We start from the raw sequence: 21,399 nt of genomic DNA, 5'->3' as shown, positions 1-21,399 counted from the left end.
AGGTCACCATGATACAGATAAATGAATAGCATCAAAAGCCCTAATCTCTTAACAAAATGCTCTATTAGTTCGAGGGGATCGAATCTGTGTGGTTTGATAATTTATTGATGGAGCAGTGACCTGTACTATTGACCTGTGGAATGTGACCTGTACTCTAGACACGGCACTGGGGCATAATTAAAATAAAAATGTTAAAATCAACTCCACCCGCAAATGTGCTGCACCCACTCAACAAATATATGTGGCACCATGGTTGCTAAGGATATACTGCAGGGCTGTCAGCCCCCCGGGTTTTCAAATGCTGAGAATTGATTGGGAAGGGATGAAAGATGACGTCTTAATGCACGGCTCATGATCTCGTTTGTGCAAAGAATGCTCGTTGACTCCGATCGCTACGAATTTGTGATGACAGAAGATGCAAGAAAAAGATGTAGTTGGCAATGTAACATCTGACCTGATTGCTTTACTTCCCACCAATCACATTATTGCTTATATTACAATATGGCATACTCAAGTTTATGAGAAAACATTCGATGTTAACAGCAAAATAGCTCAAACAATGCAAAATATTTGAAATTTCATTGTCGAAAAGTCAACTCTACAAGAAAATGGCACTTCAGTGATGATCTGGGAGATTTCAGACTCTAATCTGGAAACTGGGAGATGCGGTCCAAAATCTGGAGTTTCCAGGATTTCTCGGAAGAGTTGACAGCACTGATACTGGTCCATTATGAACTTCACTGTTATGGTTTAATTCTTTACAAATAAATGTTCTAGATAGTACACTTTTTATCTCAGGTAATAAAAATTACCTAAGATAAAAAATGAACTAGAACAACATATATAATGCAGTACTAAAGAATGTACCAGCTAGCTAGTATTTTTATTTTACTTTGAAACTGACAATGTCAAAGATCAGTAAAAATGATTTTTATACTCGTTACTGAAAGATATCGTTATAAATTATTTGTTGGTCTACAAGGGGACACACAAAAACTACACCTTTTGTCACAAAAATTTTTTTTCTTAGATTAAAACTACAAAGTAACTAAGAAAATGAAATAAGGATAACATAGACCAGCTGTCACTCTCCATGAAATAGTTAAATGGAATTTTAACATCTCCCTTAAAATTATAAGCACCTAATAATTAAGTTGACATGAGGCTTTTATGAGTAAATACAGCAGGTCAACTTGAAATAAATCAAGGACAAAATCTCTTACCACAGACCAACAACGTCCTATTAATCCACTGCAACGTAAGAAGATAAAAATACAAATTTGACGTTGTTCTTTTCGTTCTGTTAATCTAGAATACTGTGGGATGTTTTTTTTAATGATTTGCAGTCACTATAATTAGGTGCTATATCAATCAATACATATAGGATATTACACGGTGGCGCGAAGATATGAATTTTATTTTCGAGTGGCAAAACAATATATTACGAACGAGCGCAGTGAGTGAGTAAAATATTGTTTTTGGTACGAGGAAAAAAAAATTCACATCTTCAAGCCGCCGTGTAATGTTCTTTTTATTATATAGACAAAAAGACATCGATAAAATAATAGAGGGAAATGACCGAAATTACGTTATCGATAAACTCACGTGTGTGATGTAGTTTTTATGAATTTTACGAGTGGTATGTTTTCCAGTAAAACACTTGTGTCTATATAATAAATAACTATAAATTATTGTTTAGTTTGCACTTGACAGAAACAGGAAAAAGTTAATTTTCGCACCTAACTAAATAATATGGTTGTGTTATTTTGTCCAATAACAAATGTCAGTTGTAACAAGACAAAAAAAACTTTCACCCACCCACTAGTGTGAAATGAGTAATTCTTAGCTTGGATGGCTTAAACTCATAAATTACGTGCAACATTAGTACATTTGTTAAATATTCTAGTATTTCTGTTATACGTTATGAAGCCTCTTCCCCTGACCCTTTGGAATCATAACCAAGTCATTTCATTGTGCCAACCAACCAGATTGAAATGGTGATTACTTCAAGCTCCTCAAAACAAATGTGGAGGATCAGGAGACTCTGAGGGGAGGGTTTCTTCCTGGACTGATTCCTGGTGGGGGTGTTCTTCCTGGTTCCAAGTCACTCTGTTTCACACCAAACCCTACCATTTTCCACACTCATTTTCAGGGCCCTCTAAAAACCATGGATGGGATGGATTGAGCAGGAGGATTGCGGGGGTTGCAACCCCTCCTTTGAAAAGTTCACAAACCTACCTATTTCTATCCCTTTTCGAACTGAAATTATATAAATTTAAAAATCCTGGATCCCCTGTGAATAGCCTGCGAAATAAGCTCTCTCCTCGCTGATTGTTGCTAGGGTGTTTTGGAAGGAGGGAGGTCTGCACCTCATTGACAGAAATTCCATACTGATGACAGAAATCAATGTTTACATGTAAATCCGGTAGTCACGAATTTGTTTGATGTTATGATTTTCTTGGTCGATTAAGGTAAAGTTTTGTGTTCTTCTGCTAAAGAGCTCGGCCAGCAGAACCCACATTATACTACTTCAAAAGAAGAATATATTCCATGAACATTTTGACTAATTTGCAGTAGATTCATCACATTTACATTTGACCTTTGAGATTGTCTGTCGTTTGACTGTTGTTTAAAAACAATAGCTAAAACAATACAATGTATAACTATTAAATACGTCGACCAATCAGAGCTCCTGACCAGATTCCAGACAGATTTTACATCATCAGTAAAGAATTTCTCTAGCTGGGGCTCAGATGTCCCTCCCGGCCAAATGTCCCTGGTGCTGAGGAGCTAAGAGACAGTTGTTTTTGCAGGATAGCCCCTGAATTTCAGCCCATGGGGAAAATCTCTGCCCATTTTCAATGCACATAGTTATACCTATATTTATATAGGGGAGTTTTCCTCAAAGCAGAAAGCCTAAAAAGTACCTGCCAATTATTGCCACTTTGCCCTTGTTGCTTGGTAACGATGCCATTTCTACCTATAACACACCAAGACACACTTTTCTACGTACATTTGAGCTTACTGGGACGTTTTGGGGACTTGAATACTGAAATACGAGATCTGACAGATTTGCGTGCGGTTTAACTTTGGGCTACTACTTTTTTGAGTGTCAAGAACTTGCTAAATGCTACGACTTTTAATTATTTATGCATGTATATAATATCTAGACATGACGTATTTTGGCTAAAACTACAAGACACAAATTTCATCTAATTATAAATTGCAGAATACAGGCCACTCGTCCACTTCTCACTGAACCACAAATTTATTTAAGTTTAACCTTACTTTGAATTTAATTTGCGTGAATTGACAGTGAAGCCCCCTGATGGCGGTTAAGTGATCAAGAATTTAAAAGAGCTCAAACAAAAAAGAAAGAAAATATCAAGGACGTATTCGATTCACCAATACACGTATTGAATAAACCAAATAAATACATAGCATAATAGTGACTGGAATAACAAACCTGAAATTTTTTCGTCCCTTGATGGATAAACAAGAAGCGGAAAAATCCCTCCCTACCTAAATGACGACATTTTATTTCTGGCGAGTGAGCCTGCATTCCTAACTTCCTGTTTACTGTCTTACTAGGGGTATAGTAGTGGGTATAGTAAAAGTAATTTAATTGCGAGGTAATTAAATGAGATCTTCAAAAAAAAGGTAAAAAAATGTAACGTGAATTAAATAAATATTTCTTTTCTCTAGTCAAATTGTTTTTACGCAACATATTCCGTACAAATGGGCTTAAAAATAAAGTATCAAAAGGGCCAAATCTATACTACCCTAGAGAAAACCACTTACAGCCGTTGTTCTCATGTGACCAGGGTGGCGTCGGGGGTTTCCCCGCGGGAAAAGTCCCGGGACCGATTTACAATAAAACTCTTTTGGTTTGCCGTTGGTGTTTCGATTCATCGGGGGTAATTTGGCGACGATTTTCGGTAAAAAAGGTAAGTGATGTTTCCGAATAATTTGCCATGAATTTCAAAAAGTGAATGTAGCTCACAGATACAATGTCCAGTTGATTGCAACAACTGTTTTTTCCCTGAATTCTGACACACATCCACTTCCTGTTTCAGATATTTTATATACACCCGTCATTTTGAAAAGGCAGCAAATTTAAACAACTTCGTGAAAGAATCGCAAGGCTGTAATTCTTGTCATGGTTCATTCGATGTGCTGATTAGTTGGATTAAGAAATAGAAAAATTCATCACTATCTCGGCTTGAATTGCGCCTTTATCTTCATCACTGTAACATGGCTGCCAGTTTTCAACCTCCAAGCCATTTGTTTGAGCGCAACATCTCCCTCAATGATTTGGATTTAGCTTTGAACGTGCGAGAAATCGTACGAAAAGATGTCGTGGTACCGGCAGAGGCCACCAAGCACCGCCATCTCGGCTCTTCGACGAGCTACTCATTGGTTCTACCATCGTTTCAAAACTTAGAAGAGGAGTTTCGCAAGTTCGTGTTCAGCTTTCTCGTAGATGGCCACATTCTAAGGGAACTGGAGACGGCGAGAAGGCTGAATTGGTGCGGTGCATTATGTCGTATGGTGACTGTTAACACCCTGGGTGATGGGAATTGTTTAATGCATGCTGCCTCCATTGGTATGTGGGCTGTAAATGATCGTTATCAAACTCTGAGGAAAACTGTCTACGAAGCTCTTGTGGAGGACGTGGAAGGTACAAGTAAGTTTTAGTAGAGGGAGGGGTGAGAGAGTACGTAGTCATCCACTTTTTTTATTTTCTTTCACCCTTCCAAGAATTCTTAAATTAACCCTCTTCCCTTAAAAGGCTTTCGATATAAAACGTTTTCACCTTGTATGAAACTTCTTGAGTGTCGAACATATTTCAAATAACAGGTATAAGCTAAAGCAGTACTTTAATCTGAGAACCAGTTTTGACCTACTATAAGTCCACCTTTGGAAATGATCCAAGTATTAAGTTAAACGGAAAGATACTTAGCAAAACAGAAGTCATGGTAATTTATTGTTCATGATCTAAAGATAACTCATTTGTATTGTCAGTAATATTTCCTGCTGATCAACTGGGAGTTCATTGTTGTAGCATGTTTTAGTAATGACATTAATTGATGAGGAAGTAGAACTGCTGTTGTTCGCTGATGAGTAAATTCCTTTAGGAGGCTGAAAAGGGGTCATTAGTGATGTCAGACTAGAGTTCTAATAACACCTCTCCAATTGATAAGCTTTGGATAGTCCAAAGTAGTAGTTGTCTAGCTCAATGCTTTCTCTGTGGACTAGTACAGTTGTTACCAAAGAAATCAGTTATCCTTATATTTTTCAGACTTAACAGTTTTATGGGGCATCAGCATGAAGTTTATTCTAGTTCCGAACTTTGATTCAATGTTGTGTCCTGAATAAGACCATGGTGTTTTTCAAATTTTGGAAGTTGCAGAGCTAAACTAAAGACCTTTTTATATTAGCATTTCTTACCTTTAAACTCTCTGTAATGAAAAAAACTTTGATACTCGTATTAAAATAAGACTCATAACCCCCATCAAATGTAGTTGCTGACCTTCATTAAGAAATAGCCTGGTTTAGGTTTGGCTTTCCTGTTTTAAGTAGTAAAAATAATATTATTATTGTTGGTGTAAATGAAAATTGTTACCTCTTACCCAGCTGCCTTAGATTTTCATCGCAAGTGCTGTGGATCTTTTACACATACAATTGACTCCCGATAACTTGAACCCTTGCTAACTCGCACCTCACGCTAACTGGAACCAAAGTCAATTTCCCATGGATTTCCTTCTTACATTTACTGTAATTTTCCCCTCGGTAACTCAAACCCTCATTATCTCGAACCTCCCAATAACTCGAAGTAAATTTTTATTCCCTTGAGATCATTTCTACACAATTCCACCCTCGATTACTTGAACCATGTTGTAAGCGCGTGACAAGCCAGGAAAAAAAAACGTGTACTGAAGTCCAAGACATTCAATTTATTTCAAAGCAACCATGTCAATTCTTTGTTTTTACTTTTTTGTCACTCCAGTTCAAATTCAGTGACCATCCCTATATACATTGTTGCTTAATTGCATTCCCTCCCCATTCATTTCCTTATTTCCTGACTTCCGGTTATTTGCTTCAAATTCCAGATAACTAGAACTTTTTTCGATTTCCCTTGAAGGTTCAAGTTATCGGGAGTCGACTGTAATATGTACCTGCATGTTGTCACTTACCATAATCTATTTGTGATCATATTTTAGGGTTTTATCATGGCCGCTGGAAATCTGAGGAACAACGTCAGATTTTATTAAATCATATTGGTGGATATGAACGTTCAGAAGAACAGTGGAGTCATGAATGGGAGGAAGTTATACGGCATATCTCACAGACTGAATTTCCTTATGGTCCAAATGGTGCACAGTTTGGAAGCCTCGAAGAAATTCACATATTTGTGTTAGCCAATATTCTCCGTCGCACTATAATAGTAGTCTCAGATGAGACGCTTAGAGGGCACTTTGGAGATTCATATGCACCAATTAACTTTGGAGGTGTCTATTTACCCCTGCTTTGGGACTCTGTTGACTGTGTAAAAAGTCCATTGGTTATTGGCTATGCTGATGGCCATTTTACAGCAGTTGTGAGTATTGAAGATGGAAAATTGGATCTTGACCTTGAAAATCAGGTGTCTCCAAGTGTGATTAGCCCTATACATGCAGTACCGTTGGTGAAATATGATGGAACACCCTTAAATGTTCACTTCCTCTATGATGATGAGGTACCACTTGCTAGTGATCGTCTTCGTCAGTACTTAGATTGTGCCAGAGTACCATTTGCCGTCAACCCAGAGGAGCCGAGGTCTCACATTCTTGTTGCAAAATTACATTTTGTGGAACAGCCTACTTGCATAAAAGATCTCATTGAAGGATACTTTGCAAAGGCAAGAGAGGAATACAGTCGAGCTTCCAGGAACAGACAACTAAGTCCACAGTTTCAGCCAGGTACCCAACAGCCAGCCCTACAAATTGTTCGTTGCCAAACTGAGGGTTGTGAGTTCTTTGGTTCCACTGAAACTGGCAACCGCTGCTCCAAGTGTCTTAATGAGCATCTGAGGTGCTTAGGAACGGCATCAGAGCCAAGAGCTCATGTTCCGCCAGGACAGATTCCCACAGGGCAGCAGCCGAATCCTCCTACTGCAAGAGCGAGTTCACTGTCCATGAATCTCCCACCTGCAAATTCTGCCAGATGCAGCACCACTGGTTGCAAGTATACAGCGGTCGCCAACCGAGGTGGTCTTTGTGAAAGGTGCTTTGAAGCTGAGAGGAGTGCTGAAGAATTGGCAGCAAGTATGAATCATGTGACTTTGGCATCAGCAAAGCCCTGTGCTAATCAGAAGAATGGATGTGAGTTCTATGGATTACCGCAACATCATGACTTGTGTTCCAGATGCTACAGATCCTTCTGTGTTCGCATGGAGAGTACTTTGGGAGTGAGCTCACCAACTGGTTTACCACCTCCTAGCCCTACAGCAACACCAGCCAACATGTGCAAGACCCAGGGCTGCCCTTTTCCAGCTGTCCCTGCGCTTTTTGACATGTGTGTTGAATGTTATACTAAATGCATTCATTCATTCATCACATCTGAAGGCAGATCGGTTGGAACAGCTGCAAAGATAAGTCCACATCTTCCACCACCTCCACCACCACCACAGAAAAAGATGTCATTGCCTACAGGGGCAGGAAAGAAAGGTGTGTTGTGTGCTTCACCTGGCTGCGTCAATGAAGGAGTATTTCAGTATTGTGATTTGTGTCCAGAATGCTATCAGAGAAAGTCAGGTCCCTCTCTACAGACGAGGACCAATCCAGTTGTTGTTCCAACCACATCTGCTGCTTCAGCAGCTAATGTTTCAGGGACTCAACCTCCCGTGAGTACTTTGTCATTATCAGCAACAGTTGCTTCAGTGCGTCACCTCCCATCAGCATCACCAAGAGCTGGTGGGCATTACTGCTCTAACCCTACCTGCCTTAATGAAATAGTTGAACAAGGAAAATTTGTATGTTCAAGATGTGAAAGTTGGCTTGCTAGTTTGCCACATGTTGTTCCCCCTGCAAGTTTACAGCTGCTAAGGAGGCCAGTTGATGTGGGAGCCACAGGAGGTTCAACAGCCACAAGTACGCCCCAGGCCCAACAGACACCTACTAATTCTAGTGCTTTTGCATTTCCTGTACCAACTTCATCTCAGGAGATAAGAACCTCCCATCAGGCTACTGCAGCTACTGGAATTGTAAACTCATCCACATCAGCTCAAGGTAATAAATGCATCAATGGATGTCAGAAGCCACCAGTTGAAGACACTGGCCTGTGTGAGCAATGCTACCTTACTGCTCTTCAGTTTGAACTCAACAGAGAACCCGTACGACAGCCAAAAAGGCAGCAAAGTGTTACACCACCAATAACTTCTAGCAGTCAGGTATGACTATAGAGCAACTCACGATTTATTATAATAGTCCAGTTTCAAATTCATTGTGGCTGCTGAATAGAAGCACTGAAGAATCATTTACTGGTATCCAGGGTTAGTCTAAACTTAAGGTAAAATATATTCACAAATTCCAGTCAGAAGAAGACTCGAGTACAACTGTGTCTATCGTTTGAATTGCAAATTCAGGCACCTCCTTGCCAGTGTTTGTGAATATTTTACTTTAGGTTGAGGCTAACCCTGTATAAATGAGTCTTAACTGCTTCTATCCAATGGCGATGATGAATTCGAAACTGGTGTATTGTCATGTGTAATCTCTTACCCAGAGAGCTCTTGTCGTTGGAGCCAAAGGCAAGATCTGGTCAAATCTGATTTGTGCATGTGATTGCCTGTCTGGAAAATGACCATTGATGTAAGAACACATGCTTGAAATGAATTTTTAAAATGGTGGCTGTGTAAAAGGACAAATTTGATAGAGCTGTAAAGTTTTCTCTAAGAAAATGTTGTAATACACAAAACTGGTATATGAACCAATTTTTTTATGTTGATTTTGATACCAAGAAGGTCTGTTTCTCATAAATTTTGAACAACAAGTTAATTAACTTCAAATTTAAATTGATGGGGCATTTGTAATAGCAATTGGTTTTCAAAAAAATTTATGAGCATTTACTTAAAAGATATGTAAAGGAAAAAGATGTTCCAAGGAAGAGGTACATACACAGTGGTGGAAAGAGCAACAGTTTTTAGTTGGCCACTGTCGTATTAGCTGTGCAATATTATGGCAGTCTAACTTGTTTTGCTATCGTTTTGCATCTATTTAAAGGTGGAGCAAAGAAATATCAATACCCTATCCAGCTCTGCTAGAAGTGCTCAACCAACTGCGACATCAGCGGCGGCTAAAAAGGGGGCCTCAGTGACCTCAATGCCATGCACTTCAACCGGATGTCTACGATTTGGCACCCCAGAGAAAAATGGTTATTGTGATGAGTGCTTTCTTAAGGTGAGAAGAGTGCAACCAAGTGCCCCAACTTTTAAAGGTAGTCAGCAACACAGTTCAAGATCCATGGAGCCGATTCCCCGGATGGTTGGTAATTTTGTACCATCTTCCTGTCCACTTAAAGACCCTGTGCAGGTGTGCCAGACTCAAAGTCCACCTTATGGGGCCAGAGTTAGACGCCATGATGCATATTCAGGAAATGCTGAAGATGATGTCCATGGTCGGAAATGCCGTGGAACCAACTGCAAACTATTTGGCACTCCTGAGACAAATGGGTACTGTTCTCGGTGCTTCCTGGAGAGCACAATACCTCAGTCAGGTCCTGCTTCAATTCCAGGTGAGAATTACAAAACAAAACACGTAGAACAGTTGGTTTAATAGTGCATGGCCTTTTGTGCGGAAATTTCTGAGGTTTGATTCCCAGGTGTGAGCTCAAAATCCTTTGTTAACAACAACAACAAAGCTTTGTTGTAAGAGTTAACGTAAGTAAATTACACTGACCTGCAGGTAGCAAATACTAATCTAGATGGGACAGTAAAACAAGTGAAGGTTACATGTAACCTTTTTAGATAAATATTATTTATCCCCCTTTTACTATATAACATGAACGCAAAGCTCTACACAGCTTTCCAAGCTGTGAAGATATCTGGAAACAAACAAACAAACAAACATAAAAAGACTGGCAACTAATAAAATATAGCAAAGGCGCTAATTTGGCAACCTGTACATAACAAGCTTCTCCAGTCTTTTTATGGGCTTTCGGATATTTTAGATGCTGGTTTATGTATTGCCAAAAGGCGACTTTGGAAAAAGTTAAGCTTGGAGCACTAATTTATTAATTGCTACATTCTTCACACTGTTGTCCATTCATTTCTCACAGAATTGATGAGGAGAAGTCAAAATTAAATTCAGGTTAAATTTTTTAACCTGGGTTGATTCTCTATTTTCTCTGTATCCTAATTAGCTGATGGCCAGCTAGAAGATGACAAATATAAAAACAATTTTTTATTGATTGACTTTAGCCATAGTTTTCAACACATTTTTATTCACTCATGTATTTATTTATTTATTTATTTATTTATTTATATCAACATATTTTTTCTTGCAGACTTCCCATCAGAAGTGTCTTTTTTGTCCTTACCATCGGATCACTCATTACCAGAGCGATGCAGAGTAACTGGCTGCGATAATTTTGCAGCTTTTGACAGGCATGGACACTGCGACGATTGCTTCAAAAGGTTTTATCCAGAGGTTATTTATCGTGAAAAGTTTACTCAAAGACAAATATCTGAAATATCTGGAGGCAGTAATTGAAAGTCCTTTGTGTCTTTCTACCATTCAAAAAGTAAGAGTTTCGACTCTTTGAAGGCAAAGTATAGAGTTGAACATTTCATATTCTTCGTCTTCGGGCCAAGGATGAGGGATTGAATTTAGTTATATGGACACTGTGAAGGTTGAGAAGTGATTTCTAACAAAGCAGTCAGTCAAAGACAATATATCTCAATTTGCTGAGAGCATTATTCAAAAATAAAATTCGAAACTTAACGTAGGATTTGTAGTCCGAGAAACCTCTACCAAAAATATCAGTTAAAAAGTAAGCGAATTCACGGTAAATTCTTGACCAAAAGAAAGTGGACCACAGTACCAGCTGATTTTTAGATATGTTATACAAAATATTACCAGTTTGCTTAGTGAGGTAACATGAAACTCTTTTACAGTGTATATCCACACAATCCATTAAGCCCTATGATTGATACTGGGAGTTTAAGTTGCCTTAGTGTAGGCATAGTGTAGTAAAAACCAGAGTAAAAAAAGTCGTTATTTACCACAGTGGATGTGAAAAGTGAGGACCACTTCTCACAAAGACCTTGGTGAATATATAGTAAATATATATACAGAATCAGTAGTTCATTAGTCAGGAACAAATTGTTCCTTTATTTATAAGAAACTGGACGAAACAGGGCCTGATCATAATGGTGGGTGGGGGGGGGGGGGGGGTGGTAAATACAAACTTTAATTTAGGTTTGTACGTGTTACAGCTTACAAAACCCACTCGGCCTTGGAACAAAGCCTTTCCTTCACTCACTCGATTTTGATCAAGAGGAAGGCAAAAGAAGGTTCTGCCTGCAGGTTGGCAGACAGTGGGCCAAGTTGTTTGAAAGTTGACTTGAATTCGTGCAAATTTAAGGTCACTTACAATGACTTAAATTTAACTTTAATTGTAATAATCGCCGTGGAGCATAATATTATTGCTTGTTTATTTAGTGATACAGTTTTGTATCGTTAGCTATAGCTGCTTATTAAGTTAGATAAATATTATTTTGAATCGATAGAAATTGGCGACGGATGTTTAGTCAAGGAAGTAATTGTTACAGTATTATCTCCTCAGTTTTTCTAGGAAAGGAAATGTATTCAGTATGTGTAAGAAATTACAATGTTAATTCAGTGACTAAAACTTTCGGCTGTTGTTATCATTGTAAAATCTTAAACCAGCGTATTATTTTTTTGTCTCTGATTATGGCCATCAAACCAGGCTCGGTTTGTTCAAAGCTGGGTTAAGATTAGGCTCGATTTCCGCCGAGCCTTGGTTAAGATAACCCATGGTTAGTGCAAAATTTGAATTCAGATATAAAACCTTAAAAAGTACATTCAACTGTTTAATTCCTTTTATCCCGGCACAATTTGATCATTAGATGCTCTAAAAAGAGTAAAAAAAGTTATACGAGAAAATGCTTTTGAACAAAGGAAAAAGAAGCCGGGATTACAATTTCACCCTGGGTTAGCGCTACTCGGCCTTCGAACAACTAGGCCTTGGTAATTAGTTATTTTTGACACCCCTTTATCCTCTTCCCCAATTTTAAGGCTAGCTTTACTATAATCAAAAAGTTGAAAGACGGTTCGTCGTGACATGTTAACATAAGTGCGTGGAAAAGTGGATGCCTGAACATGTTTGACTTCAAGCTTTTGAGACTGAAATAAAATCTACCTGAGGCTGAAAATTTAGGGCTTTGATTTTTACGTAATGAAATCATCGTTCCAAATCCGTATGTTTCAGGAAGAAGAGTGAAATAACTTGAAATGGGACAGGCCGTGAAAAAGCACTATAAAATTTACCAAAAAGAAAAGTGTACGAAAATTCCAAAACCTTGATGTCATGTAGGAAGTATTTAACTTTATGGGAACTTCTTTTAATTTAGCCACAATAAACTGCAACGACATCGTCAAGTTAATATGAATACTTTTTTCCCCATATTTTGACGAAAGTTGTCACCGTTTTTGTTCCCTTATATCCACAAGCGCTGTCGATTATCTGTGCGGCTTGGGTTTTCTATGCTTGTGAATTTGAAATCTTTCAGTATAAAGCAAAGGGTTAAATTCTCAGTAATTATAATTTTATTAAAACGAACGGATCATGATGATACAAAAGCTAGAGCATTTGCTATCAGTAAATGTTTTCTCAAACGTTTCATTTCGTTTTTGTTCATACATATGTACATAGCTGTACCAAGATGTCTTAAAGCTATAGATTGTAATAGAAGTTCAATAAACTGCTCTGAAAGAAATCAACATTTGTATTCATAATAACTGACTCTGTTGACCTGAAATGAATTTCAAAATTCATCTTCCCTTTCGACGTTGCACAATGTCGCAATCTGCTATTTTCTAGTACAAAGTGACTTATTACTATACTCTGTCCTAGAGAAAACAGATACCAGCCTTGCATGTTGCTAATTGGGCCATCCTGGAGCAAGCTCTTTGCGCCTCGAAAAGAACTTACACGTGAGTATAGCGAGGGCCATCGTTGCTTGCCGCCCTCAGGTGGCACCCGCTCTCGCTTCTCGTGCGTTAGAGAAACAAACTGACAAAAACAAACCATCGTGCATGAAAACATGTGGAAAGAAAGTAACTGTGTTGAGCAAAACGGTGTTTTTTTATTAGAACTTTTTGGTAGAAATTTTTCTTTCCCGACATAAGCTCAACTGAAAAGCGTTTACTCCTATTTGGAGTGTGTTGTGTGCATTGTGCGTTCGTAAACACGTCATTCACGAATTATTTGCTTTAAGCATTTTCCTGATCATGTCGCAGATGGGCGAAGGCATGAAATATAACAAAAGTCCAGTAGGTTTTAAAAGGCCTCACTTGCAATTTGACCTTTGTGTTTATTCGCTAAGATGCTACTAAGGAACAACTTCAAAATATACATTAGACACACTAGTATGAAAAAAACGGAACGTGAGGTTTACAAAATTTTAAAATGAGGTTTTCTTAGTTCAGTGTTCATGGTTTGGGAGATGAAAAGAATTTTTACATATAAAACATTTATTGGTGTTTCTGAAAAGTAATATACATTTAGGGTTCATCTCACGTTTTAAACACCGGATGAAGCAAAAGGAAAACCTTCTCGCGAATCTCTTACATATTATTGCACCCCTAAGTGTAATCAAAGTTCCTAAATATAAGAGTATTTTACTCGGGGAGTCTTAACCTGAGATCAGGCTCTATTTTCGTTTCGCTTCGAAATCACATTCCGGCGGGCAAGGCGAAACGAAAAGAGATTTTAGCGGTAGCCGTTAGAGAGAATGTATGAGAACCGCTAAAATTGGGCCTGATCTCAGGTTAGGATTCCTTTCGGTCAGCAATAAAGACGATGTCCGCAAGGCTATTGTCGCGATCCGAGATGTTCCTGGATATTCTGAATGACTAAGTTTGATACAAACCAAGTTAAACTTAAGAAAGATGGTAAGTAATTTTTAATGTTGTTCAGGCCATACAGATCGTCCACCGGATAGATCTTTTGCCGCTACCTTTTGCCGTTTAACACCAAGAAAACGATTTACATCCAAAAACAAATAATAATAGTCGTAAACGTCCCGTGCAAAGGTATCACAAGCGGAGAGAAATTCCTTATGGATGTTTAGCAACTAAAGGCGACTACTGAACTGTTGATCACTGCAATTGATCTAAATTATCATTTTACCTTCTAAAAACATTTTAACCGAACACCTAAAATGGTGGGCTCCTTGCTTAAACGTTGTCTTTCCAAAAACGGGGACTGGAAACTATACCTTTGAGGGCTTTTTTCTTTAAAAACTAGCCGTACGACCTTGGATTGGGATACAATTTTATGTGCACGGTGGCTTTAAGCAGTTTCGTTTGCCTATTCTTGTGCTTCTAGTGCCGTAGCTATGTACAGCTCTGAACGGTTTTCCCCCAAAATTCGTTAAATCGCTGTTTTCGTTAAAACGAACCCTTTGTATAACGAACAAATTTTCCCAGTCGCTGAAAGGCGGCGCTCTTCGAGGATTCTTGGAGCGTCTTCGTTTAGTTAGGGTCTTTCGTAAATACATTTGAATATGCAGATGTATTCTCCTTGTAACGAAACTTGATATCTGAGGTATTTTTTCCTTTTTTTGCCCTTACTGGCTCTGCTTGGCTTGAGTATTTATTTTCTTTTTGTTTCTTTTACGTTAATCGGTTTGTGCTGTGTGACTTGCATTTTTTGTTCAGAGCGCTGAGTGCTGCCTAAAATTTACACACGTACATTGTCTGATTTCTGACAAGAAAACCAGCGTTCGTCAATGCCTTAGGCATTTCTTTATTTTTCTACATTTTTTAGATCTAAAAGCTTAATATTGAGCAGTTACTCTCTAGAAATGTAGAAATTAAGGAGTAGAAATGTAACGCAATGAATAACGGATTTCTCATTTAATCTGTGTAAAATCGGAGAACCCCGGAAGTAGAACGTCGGAACCAAATGAAGAAAGTCTTAATTTCAAAGAAAGAAATCACTTCCCGTCTGTCTATGAATTTTAACCTGGGTCTTAATAAGGTTATCTTTGTCAAAAGGTGTTAATTTTTAAGACTCTAAACTTCCTTCCCGCGCGATACAATAGAGGCAAAGATTGATTTTGAGCCGATATGCATCTCAAATTCTCTCGGCAGAAAGAAAAAGTCTCCACTAAGATAATGAAAACCAAAAGATCTACATATGAACATACAGTGAATAGAATTTTTTCTTGGTCATATTGGAACAACCCTGTGTTGTTTTTTGGTTAATTTTGTATTAGATGTAGTTAGTTAACATTAACACACAAAACACAAAAAAAGTGATCGAGCGCAGGCTGACTTACTAAACAGCTCACCAAACAGTCGATACCTCATTCACAGTTCACAGTGAGTTTTTGATGTCTCTTATTATTATTATTTTTTTCTATATGTAATAGACGGGAATAATTGTTTATTGTAGACATTCATCACTCATTTGCCAATCAAGTACATTTGACTAACTACACAGCAGCTTGTTCTGTTCAGGATGACGGTATAAAACGCATAGCAAAAAATAACACCGTGCTCTCGAATGCTGCTTTTAAGTTAAACAGATACCTCTCGCGAAAAAAATCAGTGATAAAAGTGAAATAATTTGGCCATTGAACTCGAACTCATTAACCACTTTTAAGGCGATTGAAAAATATCGGTATGACCTCTGGAAACTGTATTGAAACACCTTAAACAGATCAAGATTTGTATACATGGTATAATATTTTCCAAACGCACTCGCTCGTTACACCCTGTTAAACTATTCTTAATTGGAAATGAATTCTCAATATTCATCTTCCTTTTGATTAGATTACACTATATTTTACTGTTTTCTAAACCAATTTTTTTTTTATTTCTATACCCTATCCTCGAAAAAGAGGAAGCCAGCCTTTTTCCTAATTGGGTCAACTTGGAGCGGGTTTTTCTGTTTAGAGCTGGAACGCTCCGCGAAAGACAGAGACCTAAAGCGCGAGTAGCAAGGGTCACTTTGCTTGCCGCCCGAGGGCGACACCCTCTCTCGCTTCTCGCACGTTAGAATATAAATGGCTCTGCAAAAAAACAGAGTCTTCATGACCGCTTCGATTAGCCAGACCGGAATATTTTACACCTAAAAGCAAACAATAGTCAGGAAGAAAATGCCGTGACTGTGTCTTTTTGTCTGTGTCTGTCTCTCTTATTTGGCGTGCCTTGTGTGCGTTGTGCGTTCACAAACACATTTTCATTCGCGAATTAGTAGTTTTATTAAGGCATTTCCTGATGATGCCACAGATGGGAGAAAGTTATAGTTAAGGCCTCACTTGACCTAGTTTTTAAGGATGCTACTGAACAAAAAAAAAACATAAATGCAAGCAAGCTGGTATAAAAAATTGGAACCTGAAGTTTGCAAAATTTCAAAATGCGGTCTTCTTTATATCCATGATGCATGGTTTGGGAGATGAAAAGGATTTTTACATATAAAACATTTTCGAAACATTTGTTGTTGTTTTTGAAAAGTATTTTCACATTTCTTGATCCCAGATGAAGAACCTCTGTTTTAACATAACCTCGAACCTTGAAGACCCTTGAAGTCTAATAATTTATGAAAGTTCCTAAATATACGAGTATTTTACGAGAGTCTTTCTCTCTCCGCGATCAGCAGCGTATTAAATATTAATGATTCAGCCAACACCGGCTGAGACTGGTTTTCACTGAGAAGTTAAATTTTAGAAAGATGGTAAGTCATTACTTAATGTTGTTCAGAAATTTGTCAAATAAGGCCATACCGCCAGACAGATCTCTTCTCGAGACCTTTATTGAACATCAATGAAGCAATGTTTTTTGGTATTTATACTTTACAACAAACACTTTTTTTTTTTTAACCAAATGTTTATCGAAATTGCTTCTTATTCATACGTATAATTTGGAAACAATAGTATAAACCCCCCGTAGTTAAAGTTCGGATAAGGTATCATAAGGACCATAGGCGGGTAGAAATTCCTTTTCGACCTTTTGAATTAATTCACATATATCATTTTGACTTGAGGAAGGCTTGCTCCTTGTTGATAACATCAGAGTACTTTCTACTATTTGCGCGCCGTGCGTAACGAAGAACGCGCAACTGAAGCAAAGCGATTTCTTCGACAAATCTTGCTTGGCATTTGTTTCATTCTGCGACAAGTGGTCCCTTAGAGGTCTTAGAGTTATATTTCGTTCTATTTATCATCGCACCGTGATTTTTTCTGATATCTCCTATTGTGGTTAATAAAGTAAATTTCGATAGTAATAGCCAGTTGTTTATTTTACCCATCTAGTGTTATCTGTAAGGGCAAAACAGTGAAGTTATTAAGGAGGATACAAGCAAAGGGCGAGACTTCTACCCTTCAGACGGGCAAGGACACCAATATAATGCGAAAATATTATCAGTTATACCGATTTAATGAAAAAAATTCTTTGAGGAAATAATTTTTTTCAGATTTTAGCTCTACGTATGCACGGGCGTACACAAGCGTGCGTATGTGGACACTACGTTCCTGAACAAGTGCTGGTAGGCAAACTCTGTATGCAATTAATGGCATCAAACATTTGTCGCAGACTGTCGTTTTTCGCTTAGTGTAAAATTTGAACACATGCGGTTAATACGCGTAAGTCTTCAATTCCAATCTCAAAGGACATCTCCCAATCAATAGGGGCATCCAACGTCAATTTGTGGAAATATCTTTTCGGAAGACGATTTTAGATCTAGAATTTTCGGAACATTTGTCGTAAAATTTCTTGCTTGCCTGCCTCTCCTAGGATTTTCGAACATCTAAAAAATGGTATAATTGCCCATTTTTAGCGGGTTTTTACCCTAAAAAGGTCACTTAGAATTTTCGCGAGCCTTTTCGGTGGCTGAAATTTTCAAAAAAGTAAGTTTTTTTTTACTATAATTTTCGGATCACTAGATTTTCAGCTAGGAAATCCGAGCAAGTGAAAAATTTTTAGGGGATAAAAATATGCCTATATCTACCGTTTAAGTACTAAAATACGTTCAACAATGCTATGTTTGTGTGGTTTTGAACTATATTCTCGTTGGGTGCCCCTGAATTAAGCAATCTGATCCATAAACTGAATCAGCTTGATTCCTTGATCTTTTGATTCCTCCTGGCTTCTTCGTCAAGTTAGTGTCTTTTCTCAAATACATTTAAATATGCAAATTTTCTTTTTACGATTCTTGATACCTGAGATATTTATTCCTTTTTTGCTCTCACTAGGCTCTGCTTCACTTTGATGTTTATTTTACTTTTTTCCTCTCTACTGCGTTACTTTTTGTGCTGTGTGACTTGCATTTTTTGTTCAGTGAGTGCTGCCAAAAAATTACAAACGGTATATTGTCTGTATTCTGACGAGAAAACCTTCCAGTTCATTTAGGCCTCAGGCATTTCTTTTTATCTTCCTATATTTTTTTTAATTTGAAAGCCTAATTTTGAGCAAAAATCTTTTAAATATGGTAAAGAGAAATTGTAGAAATTAAGCAATAGTAATGAGAATAAATTGTATTTTATTGCAAGCATCTTAGATGCTTCTGTAAAGCGATCGGAATGATTTGTCTTACTCTGTATCTGCTCTGTATAGATATATATCGGAAAACGCGGGAAGCGGAAAGTCGAAACTAATATGTAAAATGAAGAAAGCGTAATTTCAAAGAGAGAAATCACTTTCCGTCTAACCATGAATTTTAAACTTTATAGTAGGTGTACGGGTCTTAATGAGGTTATGTTTGTCAAAAGTGTTAATCATAAGCGGACTCTAAACATAACACCCGCGCTATACAAAGACTGATTTTCATTAGGTGAAATAAGGATATGCACTTCCAACTCTCTTAGCCTGCGAGCAAATTCTCCATAAATTAACATGATCTATTTATAAACATACAGTGAATGGACTTTTTTCTTGGTCATAACGGAACATCTTTGTGTTTAATTTTTATTCATTTTAGATTCAGTATTTGTATGTATTTATTTAACATTTACTCACAAATGTAAAAAAGCGCGGACTAAACTTAACAGTCAATAGCTTCACAGTTCACAGTCTTTGATGTCTGATATATTATTTTTCACTGTATTTTGTCTGTAGATAATTGAATAATTGTCTACTGTAGAAATTTTGGTATTACTCATTTGTCAATCTTGTGCATAGAGAGTTATTTATGTCTTGTTACTAACTATATATAACGTAGTTTGATTTGTTCTACGAGTATGTAAAAACGCATAGGAAAAAACTCGTGCAACGTGCTCCCGAATACAGTGCTGCTTTTACGTTATGACAGATACCGCTCGCGAAAAAAAAAAAACCTTCCTTTTGTCTCATTAGGGATACACTAGCGTGAAATGATCCGGCCACTGCTCTCGTGGGTTTGCCGTCGTTGTCTTGCTGTTTGAATCGTAATCCGCAGCAGTGTGCATTATACTGAGAAGGAACGAAAAAGTTAATACATTGTATTGGCCATGGTATACTGGGCATATATGGGGGATTAATTCTCTTAGGCTTTGTTCTCTCTTGATCTGATTGTATTTACGAAAAAGCACAAATCCACAGCAACAAACGAACGAACGAACAGGAGTCCCGACCAATATACAATATGAAATATTCTGATATGAAACATTCTTATTGATTTTATTCAACGGAAGATGTTACAGCACCTATTTCTGTCTGATAAGTTCATGATGTTCTAGCCCTGACTTGCATAAACAGAATAATTAACCCGATTCGAAAACAAAAAGCACAGTCAAAAACCTTAAAGGAATTCCTCGAGAATTTTCCACATTTTTGGGGTCTAAAAATCTTGTGTAACAGTTACATCAAGATACATGAGTGCTACTATAGTAAAGATGCAGACAACTCTTCGACGACCCGGCGCTGTCTTGAGTTTCTCCCACAAGGGGAAGAAAACTGGCCACGTACCGAACACATTAATTTGAGATGGCGCCTAAATTTTGTGTTCGTTCCTTTATGCGACTCTTGATGGTGGAATATATCGAATATTCATATACTTTGCAGTGTCATAGTGGGGGACCCGTTTTTTTGAAACTGGCCGAAACTTCAAAATTACTAGTCGATTTTTTCTACTTGGGCTTTTTCCCCGGCTGGCTGATCAGCACTCGGTGACTTCTTCTGAAGTCTCACCAGTTGTTGTTGAAAAACCCATAACCGTTTTCGCTTTTAAATTTGGACCGAACAGATTCTTTACATCTTTTTTGTTTTGTTTTTGATGTACCGAATTCTTGAGTAAAATAAATGATTACTCGGAACTGTTACAATATTTATGGGCCGGAGAATATACTAGAGAATAGATCGTCTGTACTTCTTTGTTGCCTAAGGCTAACATGAAAACGAACAAAATAACACGAATAGAGGAGGTCGACTTCAAAGAAAGAATCACTTTCCGTCTGACTAACCATTCTAAATTTTATACACGTGGGTGTAAATCTTAATAAGGTAAGAAGTGAATTTCAAATTCTCTCGACACTATTGTCTCTCAAAACAGATAATAGATTTCTAAAACAATTCCAAAGATCGTTATTTGTGCACTAGTATACACTGTGACAGTAACTGAAACACTTTCATTCATTTCATATTACAGTTTCGGCAAGTATACTCTAGATACTGTTAACTAGTGCATTTGAGAACAAGATGAACAGTCAAGAACTGCCTTTTCTACACTTAACTACGACATCGCCGACATCGCATCAGTCATTTTTTCAGCTTACCCGTGATCATGTCAGGGGCACCCAACGACTGTTTTCTGTGAAATATCTGTTCGGAGAAGTAAAAATTGCTTAGAATTTCCTATAGCTTGAGGAAGGCTAAAAATTTCAAGATGACCGTTCTATTCATGTACAATTTTCAAAGCTTGTCTTATAAATTCCCTACGATTTTCTGAAGTTTAATTTTTCCCATTTCACTCCCCAGGTTAAGCTGTTTTTCGTAGAGATAGGAAACCTAAAATTTTCGGAATCGAAAATACGATGCAGAGAGGAATCAGAAAAATTCTCACTTTCATAAGCTTTAAATTGCAGCCAAAATTTTCGGGAAAATAATACTGAAGCCCTTGTAATTTCGAAAAGACTCAAGTTCTCCTAGGATGACCGAACAGATATAAATTTTTTGGCGCCACTTAGAATACATTTCT

At 37.7% G+C, this 21,399-nt stretch overlaps 2 protein-coding genes across 3 annotated transcripts in view; one reads left to right on the top strand and one right to left on the bottom strand.

Annotated features, from left to right (window-relative positions):
* LOC140937646 (lambda-crystallin-like) overlaps positions 1–3,535 on the bottom strand; it is a 9,996-nt gene extending 6,461 nt beyond the window's left edge. The window contains exons 1-3 of the mRNA XM_073387205.1: positions 3,467–3,535; positions 2,928–2,980; positions 1,224–1,251 (exon numbers count right to left, since the gene is read on the bottom strand). Of these exons, the coding sequence (XP_073243306.1) occupies positions 1,224–1,251; positions 2,928–2,974 (75 nt within the window). The 5' untranslated portion in view covers positions 2,975–2,980; positions 3,467–3,535. The remainder of the gene's footprint in view (positions 1–1,223; positions 1,252–2,927; positions 2,981–3,466) is intronic.
* Positions 3,536–3,844: 309 nt separating this feature from the next.
* On the top strand, positions 3,845–11,338 carry LOC140948904 (uncharacterized). 2 transcript variants are annotated; one of them, XM_073398178.1, is made up of 5 exons: positions 3,845–3,947; positions 4,077–4,681; positions 6,225–8,431; positions 9,261–9,771; positions 10,543–11,338. In XM_073398178.1, exons 2-5 carry the CDS (start codon positions 4,255–4,257, stop codon positions 10,746–10,748), a joined length of 3,351 nt encoding a protein of 1,116 aa, XP_073254279.1. In that variant the 5' UTR covers positions 3,845–3,947; positions 4,077–4,254; the 3' UTR covers positions 10,749–11,338. The 2 variants fall into 2 exon arrangements, with proteins under 2 accessions (XP_073254279.1, XP_073254272.1); XM_073398171.1 differs by having other exon boundaries at positions 4,077–4,687.
* The last annotated feature ends 10,061 nt before the right edge of the window (positions 11,339–21,399 follow it).

Source organism: Porites lutea, chromosome 1 (genome assembly GCF_958299795.1).
Source record: "Porites lutea chromosome 1, jaPorLute2.1, whole genome shotgun sequence".
NCBI classification, from domain to species: domain Eukaryota; kingdom Metazoa; phylum Cnidaria; class Anthozoa; order Scleractinia; family Poritidae; genus Porites; species Porites lutea.
This window is presented reverse-complemented; position numbering and strand designations above follow the sequence as displayed.